The sequence below is a fragment of the Budorcas taxicolor genome, chromosome 8, assembly GCF_023091745.1.
Source record: "Budorcas taxicolor isolate Tak-1 chromosome 8, Takin1.1, whole genome shotgun sequence".
Taxonomy (NCBI): domain Eukaryota; kingdom Metazoa; phylum Chordata; class Mammalia; order Artiodactyla; family Bovidae; genus Budorcas; species Budorcas taxicolor.
Window position 1 is genome coordinate 50,916,471 of NC_068917.1, and position 22,603 is coordinate 50,939,073.

A 22,603-nucleotide genomic window follows, 5' to 3' on the forward strand; every position below is an offset into this window, starting at 1 on the left:
TCTAATTTCTCCGTCAAATCAGCCTCAATATTTTAAAAGGAATTTGAAAACAATAGGGAGAAGATTACCCCAAAAGTTAAACAAAACATTCAGAGCTAATGATCACACAAATCCAGAACAATAATGACATAAAGAAACAAAAGTTATTATCTCTGGTACTACTGGATAATGAAATAGAGTGGCTGTCTGAGCAGACCATGCCTTCACTCCTAGGTCTATCAATTGTAGAAACACCTGCACATGAGCATGAAGAGAAGCTCCAGTACTTTGGCCAGCTGATGCAAAGAGTCGACTCATTAGGAAAGACTGTTGCTGGGAAAGACTGGGGGCAAGAAAAGAAGGGGGCGATAGAGGATGAGATGGTTGGATGACATCACTCACTCACTGGACATGAGTTTGAACAAACTCTGGGAGATGGTGAAGGACAGGGAAGCCTGCATGCAGCATTTCATGGGATCACAGAGTGGGACATGACTTAGCGACTGAACAACAAATATTCCTTGTGTGAGTAAAAAGCTTTAAAACCACTACAGACCCTTTTTCTTCACTAATTTTTGTCTTCTTAACTTTCTCTACAACTTCTATAGATAACATTCCATTCCAACACTGACCAAGGGAAAAAATAATAACTAGATAAATCAACCACCAAAGGAAAAAAAGAGAAACTAGATCATTTCAACATGCCAGTTTTGAAGTTCTCTAACTTCACTGCAGATATCCCCTGACTTTATTGTGAAAAGTAAGCAGAAAACTTCTGTTTTCTTTGTAAATGTTGAGCCAGCTACTTCCCCAGAACTGCATCAGGAAATCATGATTAATCAGAATATGGCACAAGAACACAAGAATAAATTGTAGGAATGAATACTACTATTTGGATGAACTTCCTAGCCCTCCAGCTTGTGCCAGGGTCTCATAGGACAGTGCCAATCAGACAAGATTCAAATTAAAGGATTCAAAAAACAAAAGAAAAAAAGAGAGAGAAAGAAAAGAAAAAGAAACCTGTTCATGTTCCACCCCTCCTCATGCTTTTAAGACAATTTTTACACCTTAGCTCAGAATGAGGCCCTAACCTTTCAACTCCAATTCAAAGCAAGAGGCAACCAGACTTCCAAATTGTAGTGGCCATTCTGACACCTGACTTTCTCCATCACACTCTCCTCTCACACACAGATTCTAATATGCAGCGGGAAGGAAAGTAAAAAAAGATATGTTTGGGGCTTCCCTGGTAGTCCAGTGGTTGGGAGTCCACCTGCCAATGAGGAGAACATGGGTTTGATTCCTGGTCCAGGAGGATCCCACCAGCTGAGGGGCAACTGGGCCCTCAAGCGGCAACTACTGAGCCTGAGGGCCCTCGAGTCCGTGCTCCGCAACAAGCCACCACAATGCAAAACCCAAGCACCACAGCTAGAGAGCAGCCTCAGCTCGCCACAACTAGAGAAAGCCCTTGCAACAAGGAAGACCCAGCACAGTCAAAAAAAAAAAAAAAAATTAAAAGTTGTAAAATATATCTTCATGCTAAAAAAAAAAAAAAAAATATGCATGCCCACCTGTAGCCCAGCCCTTGGATCAGCTTACTTCCCAGCCGGTCCTGGATCATTTGTATGGTTCCTTGTAAGAGGCTTTTAACAGCTGAATCTCCAACAGCTATGGCAACAATCCGTCCTGGATCCTGGTCTCTCAGGAATTTCTGAAGTCGCCTACTTTCATTTTGGAATTCATGGGTATCAAATCTCTCAATTTCCAAAATTTTGGCTGTGTCTTGATCAATGACCCTCACATTGAGGCCCCTGGAAAAGTCCTTTTCAAAGGCATAGGAGCCAAAGGTCAAGCCTGAAGAATTCAGAGTTCTCACCAACAACGTCCATGATGCCTTCTGTGTCCCATGTAATTCCAGTGTCCCGCCGGCTTCCACGCCAATAAATTTTTTGCCAAATGTTGGCATACTTTCACCTTCATCTGACTTGCCATACAAGGCAATTGTCGCTTTGGATTTATAGCGGCATTTTTCTGCTCCAATATGAAGCGCCCCACCATCCTTGATCAGGATGTAACGAGTCCTCAAAGTAATATTTCTGGATCCATCTTTATCATCCCCAAATACAAGCAGTCCTGCAGGGAATAACACTAAGTAAGCCAGTTTCTGAAATATCTTTCTAAGATACACAGAAATAGCTTTCATCTTAAGAGGGGAAAAAAGCACTTCCGCAGTTAAGTTGGGAGAAAGAATTTACTAAAAGTCTGCTTAGAAAATGGAATCTGTTTTCAAAACAAAGAAATGGAGAATTCGTATCTCAACACGCTAAACATGCCCATCTGTAAGAATTTCAATCCATTCACTTTAAAGGTAAATCATTTATAGAAAAATATCTAAGACTCTACAAATCTGAATCTCATTTTTACCTATATTATCCTACCTTAATTCTCGCATCACTCTCCATAGTTGTAACAAAGATTTAGCTATGAGAGATGACCTTCTGGAGCTCTTTCTTTCTGTATAAATCAACGGTCTTGACTTGAGTGATTTCTAAGGCCCTTCTAGCTGTTGAATTCTACGGTTCTAACTTAGGAATCTTTCCTGTCTCCAGTTAAGAGTGACACCACATTCCAAATGCCAACAATAGTTTTCTACATAAAGAACATCAAATGTTGCTGTTCCCATAGACAGGGACCGTTACCTCCATCCTGAATAACTATAGAATTCACTGTGGCATCTGAGGTCAGACGAAACATATCTCCTTCTTTGATAACAACTTGTTTTGCAGAATCTTGTCCTGGATCCCAGTTCCTGAGACGGGGGTTTTGATCTGGGCAATTCTCTATAAAACAAAGCAACATCAATACCCCATTAAACCAACAAGACACAAAAATACCTTCAGCCAAATTCAAGTACTACTGTTGTTTATTGCAACTTGCAAGTAATGGGCTGACATATTTTCTTTCCATAACGATGGAATTCCTATCCCATCCCACCAAGCAGAGCTATGTCACATCCTTTACTTCCTCAAAACATAAAAAAGGTTTCACCACAAAAGCAAGTTGCTACCACCTAGTTTGGGTCAGAGTCCAGTAAAAACAGAGTTCCCCTGAACTATCTACCCTGGAAACAAATCAACAGTAAGAGGCAAAACTCTGAATTGTGTTTAGAAAAGAAAATAAGTTCACAACATACTGATAGATCAAAAAATAAAAGAAAAAAAAAAAACAGGAAAATTGCTAAACAATATGTATATTAGGTCTTCCCAGGTTCCTTCCTATGCTTGGTGAATCATAAAGCAGGTGATAATGGCACTTCCTTCATCACAAAGGCAGCTGCTGATAAATCGAGGTATCTTCAGACATGTACATTTCCCCAACAAAACTGCAAGAGGCAAATGGCCAAAAACATGACTTCTCATTTTCAGAGATGAGGAAACTACAGATTAGAGAAGCCAAACCCAAGACTACTCGGCAAGTTGAGTGATATGAAAGTTCCCCTTTAAGAAATGAGGTTTACTTTCCTTGCAGTGTTCCTTTGCTAGAATTTGCCTCTTGAATAGATGATGATGAAAATACAAAAAGTATTTTGCATTGCCAAAGCTATTTAATGCATGAGACCTTTCATTTCTGCTATAATTTGGAAGAGAGAGAAAAAAAAAATCACACCAATTTTTTAAAATTTATCTTTAATGTTGGGATAATTATAATATTGTGTTGATTTCTCCCATACAGCAACATGGATCAGCCACAGATATACATATGTCCTCTTCCTCTGGAACCTGCCTCCCACCTCTCACCCTATCCCACTCCTCTAGATTGTCACAGAGCCCTGGTTTGAGTTTCCTGAATCATACAACAAATCCCCACTGGCTACTTTACATATGTTAGTGTATATGTTTCCATGCTACTCTCTCCATTATCACATCAATTTTGACCAATTAATGATCAAGTAGTTATGGAGGACCAATTTGTCCACTCTGGACTAGATAGTGTAAAATTCATGAAGTTCATAATATATAAAATTTAGAATGAGCTCACAGCCCTTAAAGTATATAATCTAGTTTTGTACGAAATAATACTGAAAAATATGGTAGTTTCTTTAGATGCAAAAAAGCTCAGAGAAAGGAGAGGTGGCACTAGAGTAACTGAGACAGCTTCAATGGAGCAGACCTAGACCCCCAAAGAGTGGACAGAATTTAAATAAGAGGAGCAGGAAGGGGAGATATGAACGCTAGCGATGCAAATATCCCTTATGGTCCAAGTCCATTTGGTTGCTCATTTAGAATAGCCAGATGTCACCTACATTTAAGCTAAGCAAAGATTAGAAAGGACAGGATACACTTGTATGAAGGTGGAAGGTATATACTACAGGATAATGTGAGAAAAAGTAGAGATACTGCGTACATCACAAAGACATAGTTTTTTATAGGAAGTAAACTGTGATTCCTTGTTTTGAACTTGCACACCACTAATGCAAACATCTATTTCTAAGTATTCATGTTGGTTTATGCTTTCTCTTTGAGGTGATAGTAACCACTACCATTAAAATTAGTCCTACTAGGTAAGACCTTGGCAATTACTTCATGGAATTAATTTTTGTCCTAGCAGCTTTATAATCACTGAAATTTAACTCTGATAAATCAATGATCATCACTAATATACTAAGAATAGTCAAACTTTTCAAAGAAACAAGAACCGTCTTGAATTCATTCTGACTTAATATTGAGTATTTCTTGAGCTTTTCTTGTTCCTCCCTCTCTACCCATAAAACATTTAACTGGAATTCTCCATCATATCACAAGCAAATGTAGGTCCCATGAAACAAGCAATGGACCCAGTTAGAGAAGAAAATCCAGAAGGAAACTAATCTCAAAAGATCTAAAGCCTACTATAATACTTATATAATTCCTCTTGTTTATAAATATTTAAATATTTATATTATATTCACTAAAAAATTTTATCACCCAAAATTCCAATCTGTTTTTTTCCAGTAAAGTACATTTAATGAGAAAACATGTAGTCTGCAGAAAGCATCAAAAAATAGCTTAGCCAGCCCCACCTTCTTGGCTACCCACTTATTGAATAGTGGGATTCATTATTAAAGTTATGTAACAGCAGTAACCACAGTAGGGCTGATTCTGAAATATTTCAGCGCCAGATCTTTCCACTGATATTCTGCCCTTATACTGCCAAAATAACCACATCACCAATTCACTGTCTTAGCTGGAATATGAAAATGTCAATTAAAACCACAGATTTTAGCTCTGATTTTCCATAATCTAGCATCCATTTACTGTATATTGCTTGGAAAGAATAATCAACAGCAGTGAACTTGGTTATTTCTCTGGAGAAAAGAGGAAAGAAAGTCAATGGTATGTGCAATGAAAAGCAATGTTGCAAGTTCTTCATGTGGCCCACTGGCTTGGCCAACAAAGATGTTGAGAGACACCTCCACATCACTCTGTCATACTGAATGAAGTATAAGTCAGAAAGATAAAAACAAACATTTTATATTAACACAAAACCTAGAATCTAGAAAAAATGGCATAGAGGAACTTGTTTGCAAAGCAGAAATAGAGACATACCAAGGGAGGAAGGTAGGGTGGGATGGACTGGGAGATTGGGATTGACATACATACATTACTATGTATAAAATAGATAACTAATGAGAACCAACTGTATAGCAAAAGGAACTCTACTTAATGCTCTATGGTGACCTAAATGGGAAGGAAACCCAAGGAAGAGGGGAATACATGTATACATATGGCTGATTCACTTTGCTGTACAGCAGAAACTAACACATTATACAGCAACTACACTTCAAAAAAAACAAACAAACACATATACATTAAAAAAAAAAAGTCAAAGAACATCTCTCTTACTTCAGGTCTACTTCTTTACAAGAATTGAAATTATCTCCCCCTAAACCTTAAAGTCTCTAAGACCCCTAAATCATCCATGAAAACCAAATAGACTAATGTTTCTAAGTCTTATAACCCATAAGTGAAAGTGTGTTAGTGACTCAGTCATGTTCAACTCTTTGCAACCCCATGGACTGTATCCCGCCAAGATCCTGTCCATGGAATTCTCCAGGCAAGAATACTGGAGTGGGTAGCCATTCACTTCTCCAGGGGATCTTCTCAACCCAGGGATCAAACCGAGGTCTCCTGCATAGCAAGCAGATTCGTTACCATCTGATTCATTCCAGGGAAGACTATAACCAGTAAAATACTTCTCAAATGTTACATCCATTTAAGAAGGCACTAATTCACCTAGACCCAGACATCCTGGAAAGTAAAGTCAAGTGGGCCTTAGAAAGCATCACTACGAACAAAGCTAGTGGAGGTGATGGAATTCCAGTGGAGCTGTTTCAAATCCTGAAAGATGATGCTGTGAAAGTGCTGCACTCAATATGCCAGCACATTTGGAAAACTCAGCAGTGGCCACAGGATTGCAAAAGGTCAGTTTTCATTCCAATCCCAAAGAAAGGCAATGCCAAAGAATGCTCAAACTACCACACAATTGCACTCATCTCACACGCTAGTAAAGTAATGCTCAAAATTCTCCAAGCCAGGCTTCAGCAATATGTGAACCGTGAACTTCCAGATATTCAAGCTGGTTTTAGAAAAGGCAGAGGAACCAGAGATCAAATTGCCAACATCTGCTGGATCATGGAAAAAGCAAGAGAGTTGCAGAAAAACATCTATTTCTGCTTCATTGACTATGCCAAAGCCTTTGACTGTGTGGATCACAATCAACTGTGGAAACTTCTGAAAGAGATGGGAATACCAGACCACTTGACCTGCCTCCTGAGAAACCTATATGCAGGTCAGGAAGCAACAGTTAGAACTGGACATGGAACAACAGACTGGTTCCAAATAGGAAAAGGAGTACGTCAAGGCTATATATTGTTACCCTGCGTATTTAACTTTATATGCAGAGTACATCATGAGAAACGCTGGGCTGGAAGAAGCACAAACTGGAATCAAGATTGCTGGGAGAAATATCAATAACCTGAGATATGCAGATAACACCACCCTTATGGCAGAAAGTGAAGAGGAACTAAAAAGCCTCTTGATGAAAGTGAAAGAGCAGAGTGAAAAAGTTGGCTTAAAGCTCAACATTCAGGAAACGAAGATCATGGCATCTGGTCCCATCACTCCATGGGAAATAGATGAGGAAACAGTGCAAACAGTGTCAGACTTTAGTTTTTTGGGCTCCAAAATCACTGCAGATGGTGACTGCAGCCATGAAATTAAAAGACGCTTACTCCTTGGAAGAAAAGTTATGACCAACCTAGATAGCATATTCAAAAGCAGAGACATTTGCCAACAAAGGTCCATCTAGTCAAGGCTATGTATGGTTTTTCCTGTGGTCATGTATGGATGTGAGAGTTGGACTGTGAAGAAAGCTGAATGCCAAAGAATTGACGCTTTTGAACTTTGGTGTTGGAGAAGACTCTTGAGAGTCCCTTGGACTGCAAGGAGATCCAACCAGTCCATTCTAAAGGAGATCAGTTCTGGGTGTTCATTGGAAAAAATGATGCTAAAGCTGAAACTCCAGTACTTTGGCCACCTCATGCGAAGAGTTGACTCACTGGAAAAGACTGATGCTGGGAGAGATTGGGGGCAGGAGGAGAAGGGGACGACAGAGGATGAGATGGCTGGATGGCATCACTGACTCTATGGACGCGAGTCTGAGTGAACTCCGGGAGTTGGTGATGGACAGGGAGGCTGTGATTTGCAGGTTTGCAAAGAGTTGGACACGACTGAGAGACTGAACTGAACTGAATTCAACAAAAATCTGTTGCAGACGATAAAAAAATGCAGACCAATATGGTGCTAATCCTGGTGTCCTAGTCTGCTTTCTCCACAGCTTTGAGCCCTTTGATTTTTAGAGATGGATGGGGTGTATTATAAGGCCAGTCTTCATTGGTACTGGGGTTTCCCAGGTGGCTTAGAGGCAAATAATTTGTCTGCCAATGAAGGAGACGCTGGAGCTGTAGGTTCGATCCGTGGGCTGGGAAGATCCCCTGAAGGAGGAAATGTCAACCCACTCCAGTTATTCTTGCCTGGGAAATCGCATGGACAGAGAAGCCTGGTGGGCTACAGTCCATAGGGTTGTAAAGAGTCAGGCATGACTAAGCACACACACATTTTAGCAATACTATATTGAGGCTGACTGACAATATCATTCAAAGTACTGCTATGTTACCAACTCAAAAAGCAAAAGCCATTTAAGAAATTAAAATCTTCTTAAATGAAGTTTAACTATGAAGACAAGTGTATCAGAACTTATACCTACTAATGGATACTTTCCTTTAAGGATACACATTATTCCTCAAAAATACTGGGAGCTTCTCTTTTGGAACTGTCCCCTCAATTGGTTTCAAATGGCAGAACACAAATCCTATCGCTTTCACTTTTTTTCCCCAATTAAATGTATTTTATCACTGCATTTAGTAATTCTTATTACTAAAAACTTGTGGCAATCTGAAAATCATCCCTATTACAAAAGATGAAATTGTGCCGCCACAAGATTTCAGTAAAGACTCTTAAAATTACTATTTTGAAAAGAAATGTTCCAAGAAGGTCTTGAGCCCTGGGGCAAAGTGGCAAAATGGAAAAGAAGAGCAATCTTTTATCATTTTCAATGGATTCCTTTAACAATTGCTCTCATTCATAAGAAGTTATAGCTCCTATTATCCAATTATATATGTTAGCTAGAGCCAAGTTAAGATAACAAAAGATATTTCAGAATTTATTCTATTTCCTTCCCTTCTTTCTTCTCCTATATGCACTCACCATCTGGAGCATATTTTGAGGATATTCCTAAAATGACTGCAAGTGCAACAAAAAATGAAAAACTAGTAATAGCAAAGCAAATGAAAGTATTTTTGTGCCTCTTCTGCTTTCGGCGCTCTCTCTGGACTTGCTGTTCCTCAGATGAAAAAGCAAAGCTGGCCTGGGCTTCCTGTCGTATGGAGGTAAATTTGGCTGAAGCTTGGCTCTTTGGAGGAGGAGGGGGACGCAGTGGGACAACCTTCCCTGGAACATAGCCAGATGAACGATGGCTGTTTCCATTCTGAGGTTGCAGGAAAGCAGGGGAGTGTCCCCTGGAATTAGTGGCATGCATGATACACTGTCACTGTGAAAAGAAACAAACAAACAAACAAAAATTAAGGCTCAGAAATGTGAGAACTGTAATGCCTTTTTTTTAGAGTGGTAAAATATATATAACATGAAACTTAACATTTTAACCATTATAAATGTATAATCCAGTGACATTAAGCACATTCACAATGTTGTACAACCATCACAATCATCCATTTCCAGGGCATTTTCATCATCCCAAACAGAAACTCTGTACCCATGAAGCAAAAACATTTCCCTCCTTCTCACCAGTCACCACTGTAATGGCTTTTTTGAAAATATCAAGTCAGCTTACATCCTGATATATTAAACTATGTCAACAATCACCTTCAGTGATCTGCTTCTAATGCCACTGCTTCTCCACCCTACACACTATAATCACCTGATAATGTTAATGCCCAATGCCACACCCCAAATATTGTCAGGAGGCAAGCAACCATATCTTTTAAATGACACAGATTTTCTAATGGGCATCTTGGTTAAGAACCACTGTTCTGGGGCAGTTTTTCTCAACTGTGCATAAGATTCACAAGGGAAGCTTGTTAAAGAGGTATATTCCTAGGCTCTCCACCCTACTGATTCTGGCTCAGTGGGTGGAAAGAGGGCCCTGGAGTTAATATTTTTATAATGTACCTTGGTGACACTGAATCAGGTTTTCACCCTTGAGTATAATTACTGTAAAGCTCTTCAAATTGAAGTTAAAGTCTATCTGTCATATGAGGGCCACAAGGTGGTCCTAACAAGTTCCAACAGGCAAGCATACATGTTTCAGTTCAGTTCAGTTCAGTCACTCAGTGGTGTCCAACTCTTTGCAACCCCATGGACTGCAGCACACCAGGCCTCCCTGTCCATCACCAACTCCTGGAGCTTGCTCAAACTCGTGTCCATTGAGTCGGTGATGCCATCCAACAACTCAACTTCTGTCATCCCCTTCTCCTCCTGCCTTCAATCTTTCCCAACATCAGGGTCTTTTCACATGAGTCAGTTCTTCTCATCAGGTGGCCAAAGTAATGGAGTTTCAGCCTCAGCATCAGTCCTTTCAGTAAATATTCAGGACTGATTTCCTTTAGGAAGGACTGGTTGGATCTCCTTGCAGTCCAAGGACTCTCAAGAGTCTTCTCCAACATCACAGTTCAAAAGCATCAATTCTTCGGTGCTCAGCTTTCTTTATAGTCCAACCCTCACATCCATACATGACCACTGGAAAAACCAAAGCTTTGACCAGACGGACATTTGTTGGCAAAGTAATGTCTCTGCTTTTTAATATGCTATCTAGGTTGGTCATAACTTTTCTTCCAAAGAGCAAGTGCCTTTTAATGTCATGGCTGTAGTCACCATCTGCAGTGATTTTGGAGCCCAAGAAAATAGTCTGTCACTGTTTCCATTTTTTCCCCAACTATTTGCCATAAGTGATGGGACTGGATGCCATGAAGTGACAGGACTGGATGCCATGATCTTCCTGAATGTTGAGTTTTAAGTCAGCTTTTTCACTTTCCACTTTTACCTTTATCAAGAAGCTCTTTAGTTCCTCTTCACTTTCTGCCATAAGGGTGGTGTCATCTGCATATCTGAGGTTATTGATATTTCTCCCAGCAATCTTGATTCCAGCTTGTGCTTCATCTAGCCTGGCATTTAGCATAATGTACTCTGCATAGAAGTTAAATAAGCAGGGTGACAATATACAGCCTTGACATATTCCTTTCCCAATTTGGAACCAGTTGTTGTTCCATGTTCCATTCTAACTATTGCTTCTTGACCTGCATACACATTTCTCAGGAGGCAGGTAATGTGGTCTGGTATGCCCACCTCTTCAAGAATTTTCCATAGTTTGTTGTGATCCACACAGTCAAAGGCTTTAGCGTCATCAATGAAGCAGATGTTTTTCTGGAATTCTCTTGCTTTTTCTATGATCCAGTGGGTGGATGTTAGCAATTTGATCTCTGGTTCCCCTGCCTTTTCTAAATCCGGCTTGGACATGTGGAAGTTCACAATTCACGTACTGTTGAAGCCTGGCTTGGAGAATTTTGAGCATTATTTTGTGTGAGATGAGTGCAACTGGGCGGTAGTTTAAGCATTCTTTGGCATTGTCTTTCTTTGAGAATGGGATAAAAACTGACCTTTTCCAGTCCTGTAGCCACTGCTGAGTTTTCCAAATTTGCTGGCCAACTGAGTGCAGCACTTTAACAGCATCATTTTTAAGGATCTTAAGTAGCTCTGCTGGAATTCTATCACCTCCAATAGTTTTGTTTGTAGTGATGCTTCCTAAGGCCCACTTGACTTCACACTGCAGGATGTCTGGCTTTAGGTGAGTGATCACACCCTTGTTGTTATTGGTAATATAACTTATTTTTAACCTTGCTATCACTTAATAGACTGTGAAGTCATTTAATGAGAACATCTATACTATCTTTTTAAATACTGACATTTTGTTTTAAAAAATAGCAGGCATTCAAATATCATGTTTAAGATGGTTTTAAAAAATAGTGAACTCCAGGAGTTGGTGATGGACAGGGAGGCCTGGCGTGCTGTGTTTCATGGGGTCGCAGAGTCAGACATGACTGAGCAACTGAACTGAACTGAACTGAACATTGCTAGAGCACTTACTACCTGGTCCTGTTCTAAACACCTTAGATGTGTTAACTCATCTAACACATTTAATACAACAAATCTATGAATAGGTGCCATTATCCCCATTTTACACACCAGAAAATTGAGGACTAGAAAAGTTAATTAGCTAGTTTACAGAGAACCAGGACTTGAACCCAAGAATGTTGACTAACAGTTACACTAAGGTGTCTTCCAAAACACTTGAGAGACAGTAATTTCAAAGAATCAATTCTGCAAGGGTATAACCAGAACTGTGCTGAGTCTGAAAGGGCACTTTAGTATTCTCAGAACTTCTTCAGGCAGAAGTTTACCAGACTATATATGATTCTTTCTAATCTAAGAGAAACTGACACAAACACAAAAAGGCAGTCCTTCTTATTTTCTATATTCTTTATATTAAGCATTTAGTTTTTGAATAAAATAATAAGTTTTAAATGAAACTGACTCCAATTTTGTCAAATGAAAGAGAAGGGGGCTAGGAGGGAGAAAAAGAGAAAGAATGGAAGAAGGGAGGGAGGGGAAAAAAGGGAAAGAAGCATTGTCATTTAATGTTCTTACTGCAACAGCTGTGGATAAATAAGAAACATGATGTTCACTACTTCCCCTCCTTAACAACTGTAGCATCTCAGAGCCACCTGACTTCATTCAATACTCTCACAATTAATCCCCCTCATCCCCTGCCAAAACAACAAAAAAGGGTACCTCTAAACTGCTCTAAACTACAGCAAATCCACTAAACACAAAATGTGACCAATTAAAGAAGCCACAAATAAGTGTTCCCAGACCCAAACGACCTGGAAATTAATGGGGACAGAAGGGGAATCTAATCAGGAATTGATGCTGATTTTACATGGGGCAAAGAACATTCTGAGAGTCAGTGTGTCTGTCAAAAGCACTTGGTTTGTGGAGTTTGATTTCTGGACAAAAGTAATTATTTAGATGAAGCTTAAGCTCCATAACAAAGGGAAAACAACATGATTCAAGGTGCTATTGAAGAAACTGCTGCCTGTGCCAAGCAGCAGAACAAAATAATGGATACATCCTGCTGGAACAAATGAGAAAGTATGACAAAGACCCCTTTATGATCATCCATTAACAAAGAAAGGACTAAACTAGATATTCTTGAGTGCCAGGCTCACCAGGGTGAGAGGGGAATCAGACTATAATCTCCTCTGAAAGGGAGTGGGAATCTTTTATTTGAAGCTGCAATCATCTGAAACTTCATTGTTTCAGGGTGAGAAAGGCTGTTATTACTTAACAGGCTGGAGGCCCCTTTTGTGGAAGATAATGTCTCCAGATGTACCCATAACAACAACAAAAAAGGCAGTGAGAGGCTCAATGAAATCACCATCCCACTTGAAAAAATGTTGTCTTCACATTCACAAAATGGTATCCTAACAGGAAATTTCACATGGTGTTAATCACAAACTGACACGATCAATAAATCAGAAATAATCATGATGTGTTTTCCCCATAAATCTTCCCCAAAACAATATATATATTTTTTCTATATATTCTGAGCCCATTAGCTCTATTTTACTGAAAAACATGAAAATACATAGTAATAAATACAATAATTATTTTCCTAAATAATAAATTATTGCAACTATATTTAAGAGTAAATTTACAAGAAAATAATCATATTATATGCAGATTACCCTCTCTATTATGATTTTAGAATATATAAGACAAATACATTGCTATAGGATTTCACTTTACATTTACGAGTTTAGGATTGGTATTATAAATTAATTACTTTAAAAATATTAATTGCTTTTTATAGATTTCAATAATTCATGGGAAAAAATTACATTTCACTCATTCAATAAACAATTGCGAGCTCTTGCTGTCATTAGAGAATTGTGGTAGGAACTATGGGTGAAAAGACAAAAGATATATAGCATCCCCAAGAAATGCAACTCCTAAATTCAATTTTATTTATTTACTTTTAAAAATTATCCCAAGTATTTATTTTGAGTATTTGTACAAGTGAAACAGTATAAAATTTTAAACAATATTATACATAGAGTCTTAAATCCAATTTTTAAATCCCTTGCTTGAAGGATGAGTGAAATTGACCAAGGAAATATTGTAAAATACTGTGAGAGGTACCCAGGCCATTCAATCCAAAAGGCTGTTATCTTTGGTTGCATTAGTTTGAGTATAGGGTCCCCAAAACAAAGAGACCTAATAGAGGAAAGAGGATGAAGAGTTTCCCCCAGTCTTTCAAGCTTTATTCTAGGTGAGCATGAGGTGTAATTTTAAAATTTTTACTACAGACTGAAGTTTCTACATAATACACTGTTCATTTGTTTATATCACCTGTCATTTTTTAAAGGACTGTATTTCTAGCGGAAAGCACACAGCTTACAGAAGGAACACACCAAGATTTTAAGAGTTATTACAAACTGTGCTAAACCTCTAAATGCAGAAAATCCATCATGAGCAATAATCCAAGTCATTCATATCAAATTTGGAAATACACTTTAAAAAGGTTCTGAAGCATAATTTTTGGTATTTAGATGTTCCTTGGAAGAATTAGCTTGTGAGTATTTATTTCCTGGATGATTAAAAAATTTAGTAGCCCCAAAAGCTTGGTAATAATTAATTAAAAATAAAATCACACAATTAAAAATCTGCACAGGGGATTTAGGCAAAATTTAAAGTAGATAATGAAAGAAATTATTAAAAATATGAAAAAGCATATCAACCTAAAGATCTGTAAGTGCTGAGAAATAAGGGAAGCATTTTAAAACCTAGTACTTCTGTCAAATTCTCAGCTGCCCTCACACACACACACACACACAAAATCTTAAAAATTTGCTGTTATTTAAAATAAAATTCTTTTCTTGTACAAAAAGAGTATACCCTCAAACAGAAACTGTGGGAGGGGCTTATGCAGTTGGCAAGAGCATTCAATTAATTGGATTCAATTAATTTATTTAGTTATAAATTAAAATAATCTCAGAAAGTAATTAATTTATTTTGAAATTTCAATAACATTCAGTTCAGTTCAGTTCAGTTCAGTCACTCAGTCGTGTCCAACTCTTTGCGACCCCATGAATCGCAGCACGCCAGGCCTCCCTGTCCAGGAGATCATAGTTTTGGGTTTATATGATTTATTAAAAAGGTGCATGATGTTAAGAAAATCCACAATAAGCTCCCTGCTTGTTCTTCCCTGTACTCTGTTTAAAACTCTTATTGAATCACCTTGCTTTCTATCTTATGTTTCAATTGATGTAAGTACATATCCCTCTCCTGCAGTTGACCAGAAGCCTCTTAAGAGCAGGTACATCTTACTCTTCTTGGCATTCTCATGGGAATTTACACACAATAGGAACTCAGTTAAGTGCTTACTGAACTTAGAACTTATAAGTTTTCCTCTCTCTCTCTCTCTCTCTCTCTCTCTCTCTCTCTCCCATACATACACACATACACACACACACACACACACAGATTGGAATTTCCCATTGACTCCTTTTTCAACATCCTTGAGGCTCTAGGAAATCTGTCTTAGTCTCTGTATTAGTTGCCCTAATTTGGAGAAAGCTGAGAACATTTCAAGCAAAAAAGTCAGCGCATTAATTTTTATAAAATGTAACCCTAATATGCAACCCAGTGGGTGACAAAAAGGTATTATTGACAAATGCAAACAGGAATTCTAAAGATAAAGAGCAGCCAACTATCTAGACAAGCTCAACCTTTCACAATATTTTGTAACTTTTAACCACACACTATAAAATGCAGTAGGTACTTAGGAAAAAGGAAATGTTCCATTTCATTTTATATTGTTATGCTGACAGCAAGTAAGCTTTTATCAGAGGAAAAGTCTTCTCAATACAGAGATAGCAGCAATTAATTGAAAATTCCTTCTTTAAAAAGGTTGAGTTTTCATTTTCTTTCTACTGCTGAGCTGTTAACACAGAAGACCAATTGCCTACCGCAAGTGCTCATCACTCAGTGGTTGAGTACAGTTGCCCCATAGTCAGCAGAATCATCCAGCCCCTCCAACCCAATGCTGAGGGAGTCCCAAAGCCCACTGCTACGCCATACATATTGGCCCCATCACATGTGCATATGTGCTAAGTCGCTTCAGTCGTGTCTGACTCTGGGCAACCTTATGAACTATAGCCCACCAGGCTCTTCTTTCCATTGGATTCTCCAGACAAGAATGCTGCAGTGGGTTTCCACGCCCTCCTCCAAGTGATCTTCCCCACCCAGGGATCAAACATGAGTCTCTTAAGTCTCCTGCATTGGCAGGTGTGTTCTTAATCACTAGCACCACTTGGGAAGCCCTTAGCCCCAACATACTCAACTCCTAATGAAAATGCAGTACTTTTGACTGATTTAAGCTCTCCTAAATCCTGCCTACACTTGATATGAAAGCTTAGTTTTGAATGGAAAATTCAGGCTTGTAGGAACAGTTGAGAAGCTGGCATGATCTCCTCAAGCATATCTTTCTTGGAGCAAGGACATAACTCTTGAAACAGTATTCAAGCTAAAGGTCAGTTTTACAAGTGAGTCTAACTTTCCAGCCGTTTCAGTACAACCAGCCAAAACCTGGTTAAGTAAACTTTTCCTTTTATTAATATCTTAGTACATCTTTGTAACAGATTGACTGGTATCCTCAGTCACAGAAAAAAGTAAAAGTAAACACACCAGGAAAGAGAGGTGTTCATAAATTATCATGAAAACAAATGATAATTTTGTTTATAATTACTAGTAATGACGGGGAATGACCCTGATGCTGGAAAAGAAGAGGGCGACAGAGGATGAGATGGCTGGATAGCATCACCGATGCAATGGACATGAACTTGGGCAAGCTCCCGGAGATGGTGAGGGACAGGGAGGCCTGGCGTCCTGCAGTCCATGGGGTCGCAGAGAGTTGGACATGACTGAGTGACTATAGAACAACAAACCATGACCTAATAAAAGTCTTAACTATCTTCTGATGGCTTTGAGCTTTCAATTAATAGTTCTAACTTCCAATCTCCTATTTATAGGGAAAGGACAAAAAAGAATAATATCAAGGTGATTTTCAGGTTTGGGCTTTGTGTGGGAGAAGTAGGATGTTTCATCTAGTTTTGCTTTAGATTCAGGTTATGTCACTGATAAACAATGAGCTCAATACCTCAATCATATAAAAACTATTCAGGAAGAAACAAACTTAGCAAAGCTGACTTTTAGGATCTTTAATTTCACAAACTGTCAAATTTTTAAGTGTTATCAATATTCTCATATAATGATTTTCAAATGCAAAGAATAAAGCAAGGAGTTTCAGAAGGGGGAATTCTCTTATACAGAGTTTAGCGGAATATACTTTATTTCATAGTCTATTATCAGAGCACACAAGATAAATACACTTTTCTACAACAAACACTGTGAAGGAATTCAGCATAAATGCTAGGTCTATTCCTACAACTATTTGAGACAAAATAGACAGAAGGTGGGAGTTCACTTTCATTCAGAGATCTGCTTGGTTTTATGCGAACAGAATCTAAAAGAACTGAATACTCTGAGATGCCTAAACAAGTGCCTTCACTCTGTCACATTCACATTCTCCCTCACTGCCCAGCACTTGTCATTACCCTTCTGTCTTTCCTTCAACTCTCAAAATCAGGATGAGTCACAGTCCCAAGAAATAAGACACTGTGCACAGTTAATTCACCTGCACTGGTTCCTGTTCATTTTGCTAATTACCCAGATCAATGCTCAGAAGTAGAAGGGGAATGCGCTAAACCTTAATGGTAAACAGCTTCCTGCGAAGTGAGAGGGTAAGGGACTGAGACTCTTTAATCTCATTCTTTCTCCACTTGGTCAATTTAGACACATATGATGAGTGATATTCTCAAAAGTTAACCTACTATGTAAATATCCATAGACACTTGCCTTCTAGTTTGGCATCCTATATTGCTCACATCTCTCCCCTCCAAGGGAAATAACTCTCTATTTAATACATTAACTCTATTAAACTACAATACAGAGAAATCATATGGAATATTTCAAATGTATAGCCCTAAAAAGACTAAATTTACTTTAAAAAATGTTTTGCCACAAGCATTTGCATCGGAACAATTATTATTTAAAGTTAGAAGACATTTTTTTTCCCTGTTTAGAAATTTACTTTTCATTTAAGCTATACTCTCTTTGTTAGAAAACTGTAGTCAGGAAACAGTAAATCCCTGGCAAGGAAAAATTAACTACAAATACCAAGAGTTTGCTTACATGGAAAACAAGAAAACAATACATGCTTATGGGGCCTGTACTTAAGGATTTCAGATTAGCTCATTAGTTACAATTTCATGTCTATATCCTTGGCAAATTCTATTGGAATCTCTTGTTAAAATATGAATCTCTCAAAACAAAGAGTATTTATACTATCTAATGCCCAAGTAAACCCAGTGAACACTTTCCCACTCTAAAGCTAAGTTGAGTGGCCCTTTAAGAAATAGTTTAATTCATTATTTCACTCCTCTCATTTATGCAAAACATAGGAGGCAGATGTCTGATTTGTCTGCCACCAAATATACTCATTAATCCTGTCTTTTTTCAAATCTGTTAGTCTATCCATGAAAAGCAAGGCTTGACCCTAAAGCCAAGATGGCTGATAGAGTGAAAAGGCTGGAGAACGTTACCCGGGAAACAAAAGAGAAGCAAAGGGAGCAAAAACTACAGATTTACATACCAAGGGGGAAGAAAGGGTGACAACTGAGGACACCGAACATTCCTCACCCAATCAAAAATAAAATTAAAAGAAAAAAAACGAAGTACATAGGCCTCTGGTTGGAAGTAAAAAAAAAAACCTAAAGGATAAAACTAGAGGATGACTGTTTTTCAACTTGGAAAATTGAAGACAATGAGAGGGTCATTTTACCTACCAGTCCTCCGCTCCTCACTTCTGTTTCCTTTCTTCTGCTTATTATTTCCCAGATTCCTCTTTCTCCTTAATTCTTCCTCCTGAAAAGCTGTTCTCTTGTCTTCTCCTCCCTCTCAAGTCTTTAGACCATCCCCCTTCACTCTTGTGGAGAGACTCCCAACCTGCTGACAGTGAAGGATGGCCATGCAGAGGCACACAATGGCAGGCGCAGGCATGTCATCAGCCTTGCAGCTGGCCTTTGAAAGAAAGAACCAAAGCCTAAGCCTGACCTGAGGGAGGCCGATTTAATTAAGATCACAGCAAAGGGCAGAGCTGCCTGTGGGCTGCAGGGACGAAGCTTTAAGATGCTCTTCCAGAAGAAAAATGCAAGGAAGTCGTGGTGGCAGAATGTTGAAAGGTGGGAAAAAAGAAAAGACAACAGAGATGTGTTTGATAAATAAGCATAACTGTACCAAAAGTTTACAATCCAGTGATACACAGACATCAAAATGCAAAGACAGTAGGAAACACGTACCAAGTATGTTTTGACACGCCTTTCAAACGAAGAAATATTCCAGATGAATAACGCGATGACCAAACTGAAGTGATCCAGGCTACTCAATTCAGCAACAAAGCAAATTTCCTAGTAACGATAGGGCTAGGACCATAATCCAAATGTGGAATTTTTTTACCTATACAACATAGTCTATTTTTAACACAGTATATCTAAAAGAAAAGCCTTATCAAACAGGAAATGTGTACGGGCTTGGGCATCACTTATGAGACAAAGATTTTGTGAAGATTAGGATCCAGTAATACAAAAAAATATACATGATCTCTACCTTAAAGGAGCTCATACTCTCGTGTTGGAGGTGGGGGGAGTGAAGGAGCTCACAGCCTAGTGTTGGAGGTCAGGGGGTGGGGGCGAAGGAGCTCAAGGTTTAGTGTTGGAGGAGGGGGTCGGGGCTGACACAGGTAAACAAGTAATAACAATACACACTGAGGCAAAGACACTAGTCTGGTGTGTCTAAAAGAGGTGATAGCCTGATTTTATTTAATTCCAAACCTACTTACCCAAACATATACCATCAGACTACTACTAATAGCTTCCTTCGTATATGTGAACTAAAATTTACTACTGAATTTTGCCCCTAAAATGACAACACATTGTCCAGCAATAACCAGTATAGGGAGAAAACAACAAACTCATGAGGTCTTTCGAATTCTCTGACAGGCTGGCTGGTGAGTGTCATCCAAGGGTGAGTTCCTGGCCAAAATATTAACACAAAAGAATTACAGTCCCTATCCTCCTAGGGCTTGTGGAAACTAGGCCTACTATAGGGACCATATTACACCTCCTCCGCAGTCTCTTTGACATTCATCGAATTCAAGAGTACCAGAGAGTCAAAAGGTAGGACCTCCACTGAACGAGCAATTACTCAGAGCTAGAGCAGAGACTGGACTCTGCAAGGCTGAACAGGGACAGAATACAGCCAGCAGAAGGAGGCAAACAGTGTTGAGCTCACGTGCCACAAACACAGCCCAGGAGCAAGAAGAAATACTTTAAGGCTAAGGCCAAGCTCAGATGACATGGCAACCAGGCAGCTGGGGAAAGTTATCCAAGAACTGACCATATATTGTGAAGGGCGGCCATATCATAAGGACAGTGTCTAAATCAGCAGGCACTTGGGAAAACAGCAACTAACATCCATCCAAAGATGTCATTAATCATGCAGAGAAGACGATTCATCTCTCATTTGGCCTTTTCTCCTATACCTTCACACACAGCCCACTGCCCACCAAATTGCTACCTTCTCAGCATTACTGGCACTTCATTCTATGACACTGGATGGTTAGGGGATGGCTATGACTAAGCACTTATTAAACAATTAAAGCCATATTTTTGCATTAATGAAGTATAATATTTTTTAAATCCTCATGTGTATATGTTCAGTTGTGTCTGACTCTTTGTGGCTCTATGGACTGTAGCCCACCAGGCTCCTCTGTCCATGGGATTCTCCAGGCAAGAGTACTTGCCATGCCCTCCTCCAGGGGATCCTCCCAACACAGGGAAGGTCTCTTGCATTGCAGGCAGATTCTTTACCACTGAGCCACCGGGGAAGCAAAAACGATGGTATATGTGTGGGGGTTTTTCTTTAGCCACATTTTGTTTTGATGATTCATTTTTTTTCGTTCTTTCTGAAACAGGAATCAGGCATTTGTCCTTATGCTACACTTAATTTTTCCAATCCCTAAAATATTAAAAGGAACTTTCTAACTTCGATGTGTGTTTAAAAAAAAAGCTCATTTATTCTTCAGGAAAATGAGTCACTATAAACAGAGACCATTATAAGAGAAGGCTTGCAGTCTTAAGTTATAAACCAGTAATTAGGCAAGAGCCCCCAAATCAATAATTTTATTCTTCAGAGACACAGTATTCAGACATGACTAGGACATCTAGTTTGTGGAGAATATGCATATATTCTAATACTTACATCAAACTCAGAGTCAATGAGGACAATTCTTTTCTTGGTTGCTCCATGTGGATTGTCTCAAACTGCAACCTTTTCAGGCAACAACAATGTTGCTTCCAGCCACACTTCTAAATGCAATGTTAAAGTCAAGAGGAGCCTGGCAGGCTACAGTCCATGGTGTCGCAGAGTTGGACGCGACTGAGCAAGTAAGCACAGCAAAGCTAAGATCACCACAAGCTCTCCTAGGCAAACTTTTCATAATATAAAATCCCATAAAATGCTGCCAAGTGTTTATTTATAGTCCAAATGAAGATCAAGCACTGATAAATGTAAAAGAGTAATCACTTGTCATCATGTAATGAAAAGAAATATCTTGTTATAAGACTGATTAGTCTAATAATAATTTCAGAGCAGATTTGCCTACTAGATCAAGGACTCATTTATTGGGAGATAGGAATTCTATGTTTCAGGTCATACACAGCTTCCAGACTGCTTCACTTTTTGTAAAGAGACATTTTAATAAAGACCCTGTGCCTCATATATCTTTGTATCATTCACAGCAACTTGCCAGTGCCTTGAACATCTTAGGAATGTAATCAGATATTTGCTGAACATAGTTTCTAACAAGCAGTATTAAAGTCTTCTCAAAGAAAGTACAGGGAAAACAAAAGAACATGCAAACCTGTTTCTAATATGTTTTTATCATATGATTCAAACACAAATCTGAACAATGTTCCCAGGAACTTGCTTCTTTTTAAAAATGTGCACTTCAACAATACTTTAAGTTGGTATACTATTTATGGAAAATGCAAGTAAAGTTAACATACTTTTACACTTAGTTCCTTATTTGACAAATTTATTACAAGTTAGCTTCACCCGTTCTGTGCACCATACCACATCTAGATTCTCGCAAATGAAACAGAAGGTATAGTGTCTGCCTTAAACTTGGGTGCAATGGGTTTCTAAGCCCAAATGCAAGTTATTTCACTATTAAAACATTAAAATAACTAAGTTCTAACAAAACCAAACAGGAGCATAATAGAATATATTGGTGAAAAAGAAAAAATGCTGGCTGAAAATAGGGACAAAGGGGTTCTTGTCCCCACTCAGCCATTAATTTACTACATGACCTTACCTAATTAGTTAGCCTCTGTGGGTCTCAACTTCCTCATTTTAATATTATTTTTGAAGCCCATTAAACTGCATGTCAAGACTCAGCATGTAACTGTCCTGAGAACTGATTTATAGTCATGCCACCCTTCCCCCTAAAAAGTCACATGTAACATGGCAGTTTTAAATAGCTGAGTATGGATTTCTATCAAAGGCAATTTATTAAAATGTCAGATGAGCTTAAGTCTATTTCAAGTGGAGAATTAAGGCACATATATTAAAGCAAGTACTGTTTACAGATTCAAGTTTCACCTAGACAGCAGCTGTTGCTATTGAGAGCACAGTCTTTAACAGGGTAGTTGAAAATTATACCTCTTTACAAATGGAGAAAACTATTAAGGGTGATTTTCATGGTCTCAGAAACACAG

At 38.7% G+C, this 22,603-nt stretch overlaps 1 protein-coding gene across 4 annotated transcripts in view; it reads right to left on the bottom strand.

The window, feature by feature from the left end:
- CEMIP2 (cell migration inducing hyaluronidase 2) overlaps window positions 1-22,603 on the bottom strand; it is an 80,344-nt gene that overhangs the window by 52,805 nt on the left and 4,936 nt on the right. For 3 of the 4 annotated variants that reach the window (XM_052644500.1, XM_052644499.1, XM_052644497.1), the window contains exons 2-4: window positions 8,781-9,123; window positions 2,676-2,816; window positions 1,548-2,109 (exon numbers count right to left, since the gene is read on the bottom strand). In XM_052644500.1, coding sequence (XP_052500460.1) covers window positions 1,548-2,109; window positions 2,676-2,816; window positions 8,781-9,111 — 1,034 coding nt within the window. In that variant the 5' untranslated portion in view covers window positions 9,112-9,123. Of the gene's footprint in view, window positions 1-1,547; window positions 2,110-2,675; window positions 2,817-8,780; window positions 9,124-18,613; window positions 18,731-22,603 lie in introns of those variants that run through there. The other variant, XM_052644498.1, reaches the window with a different exon arrangement.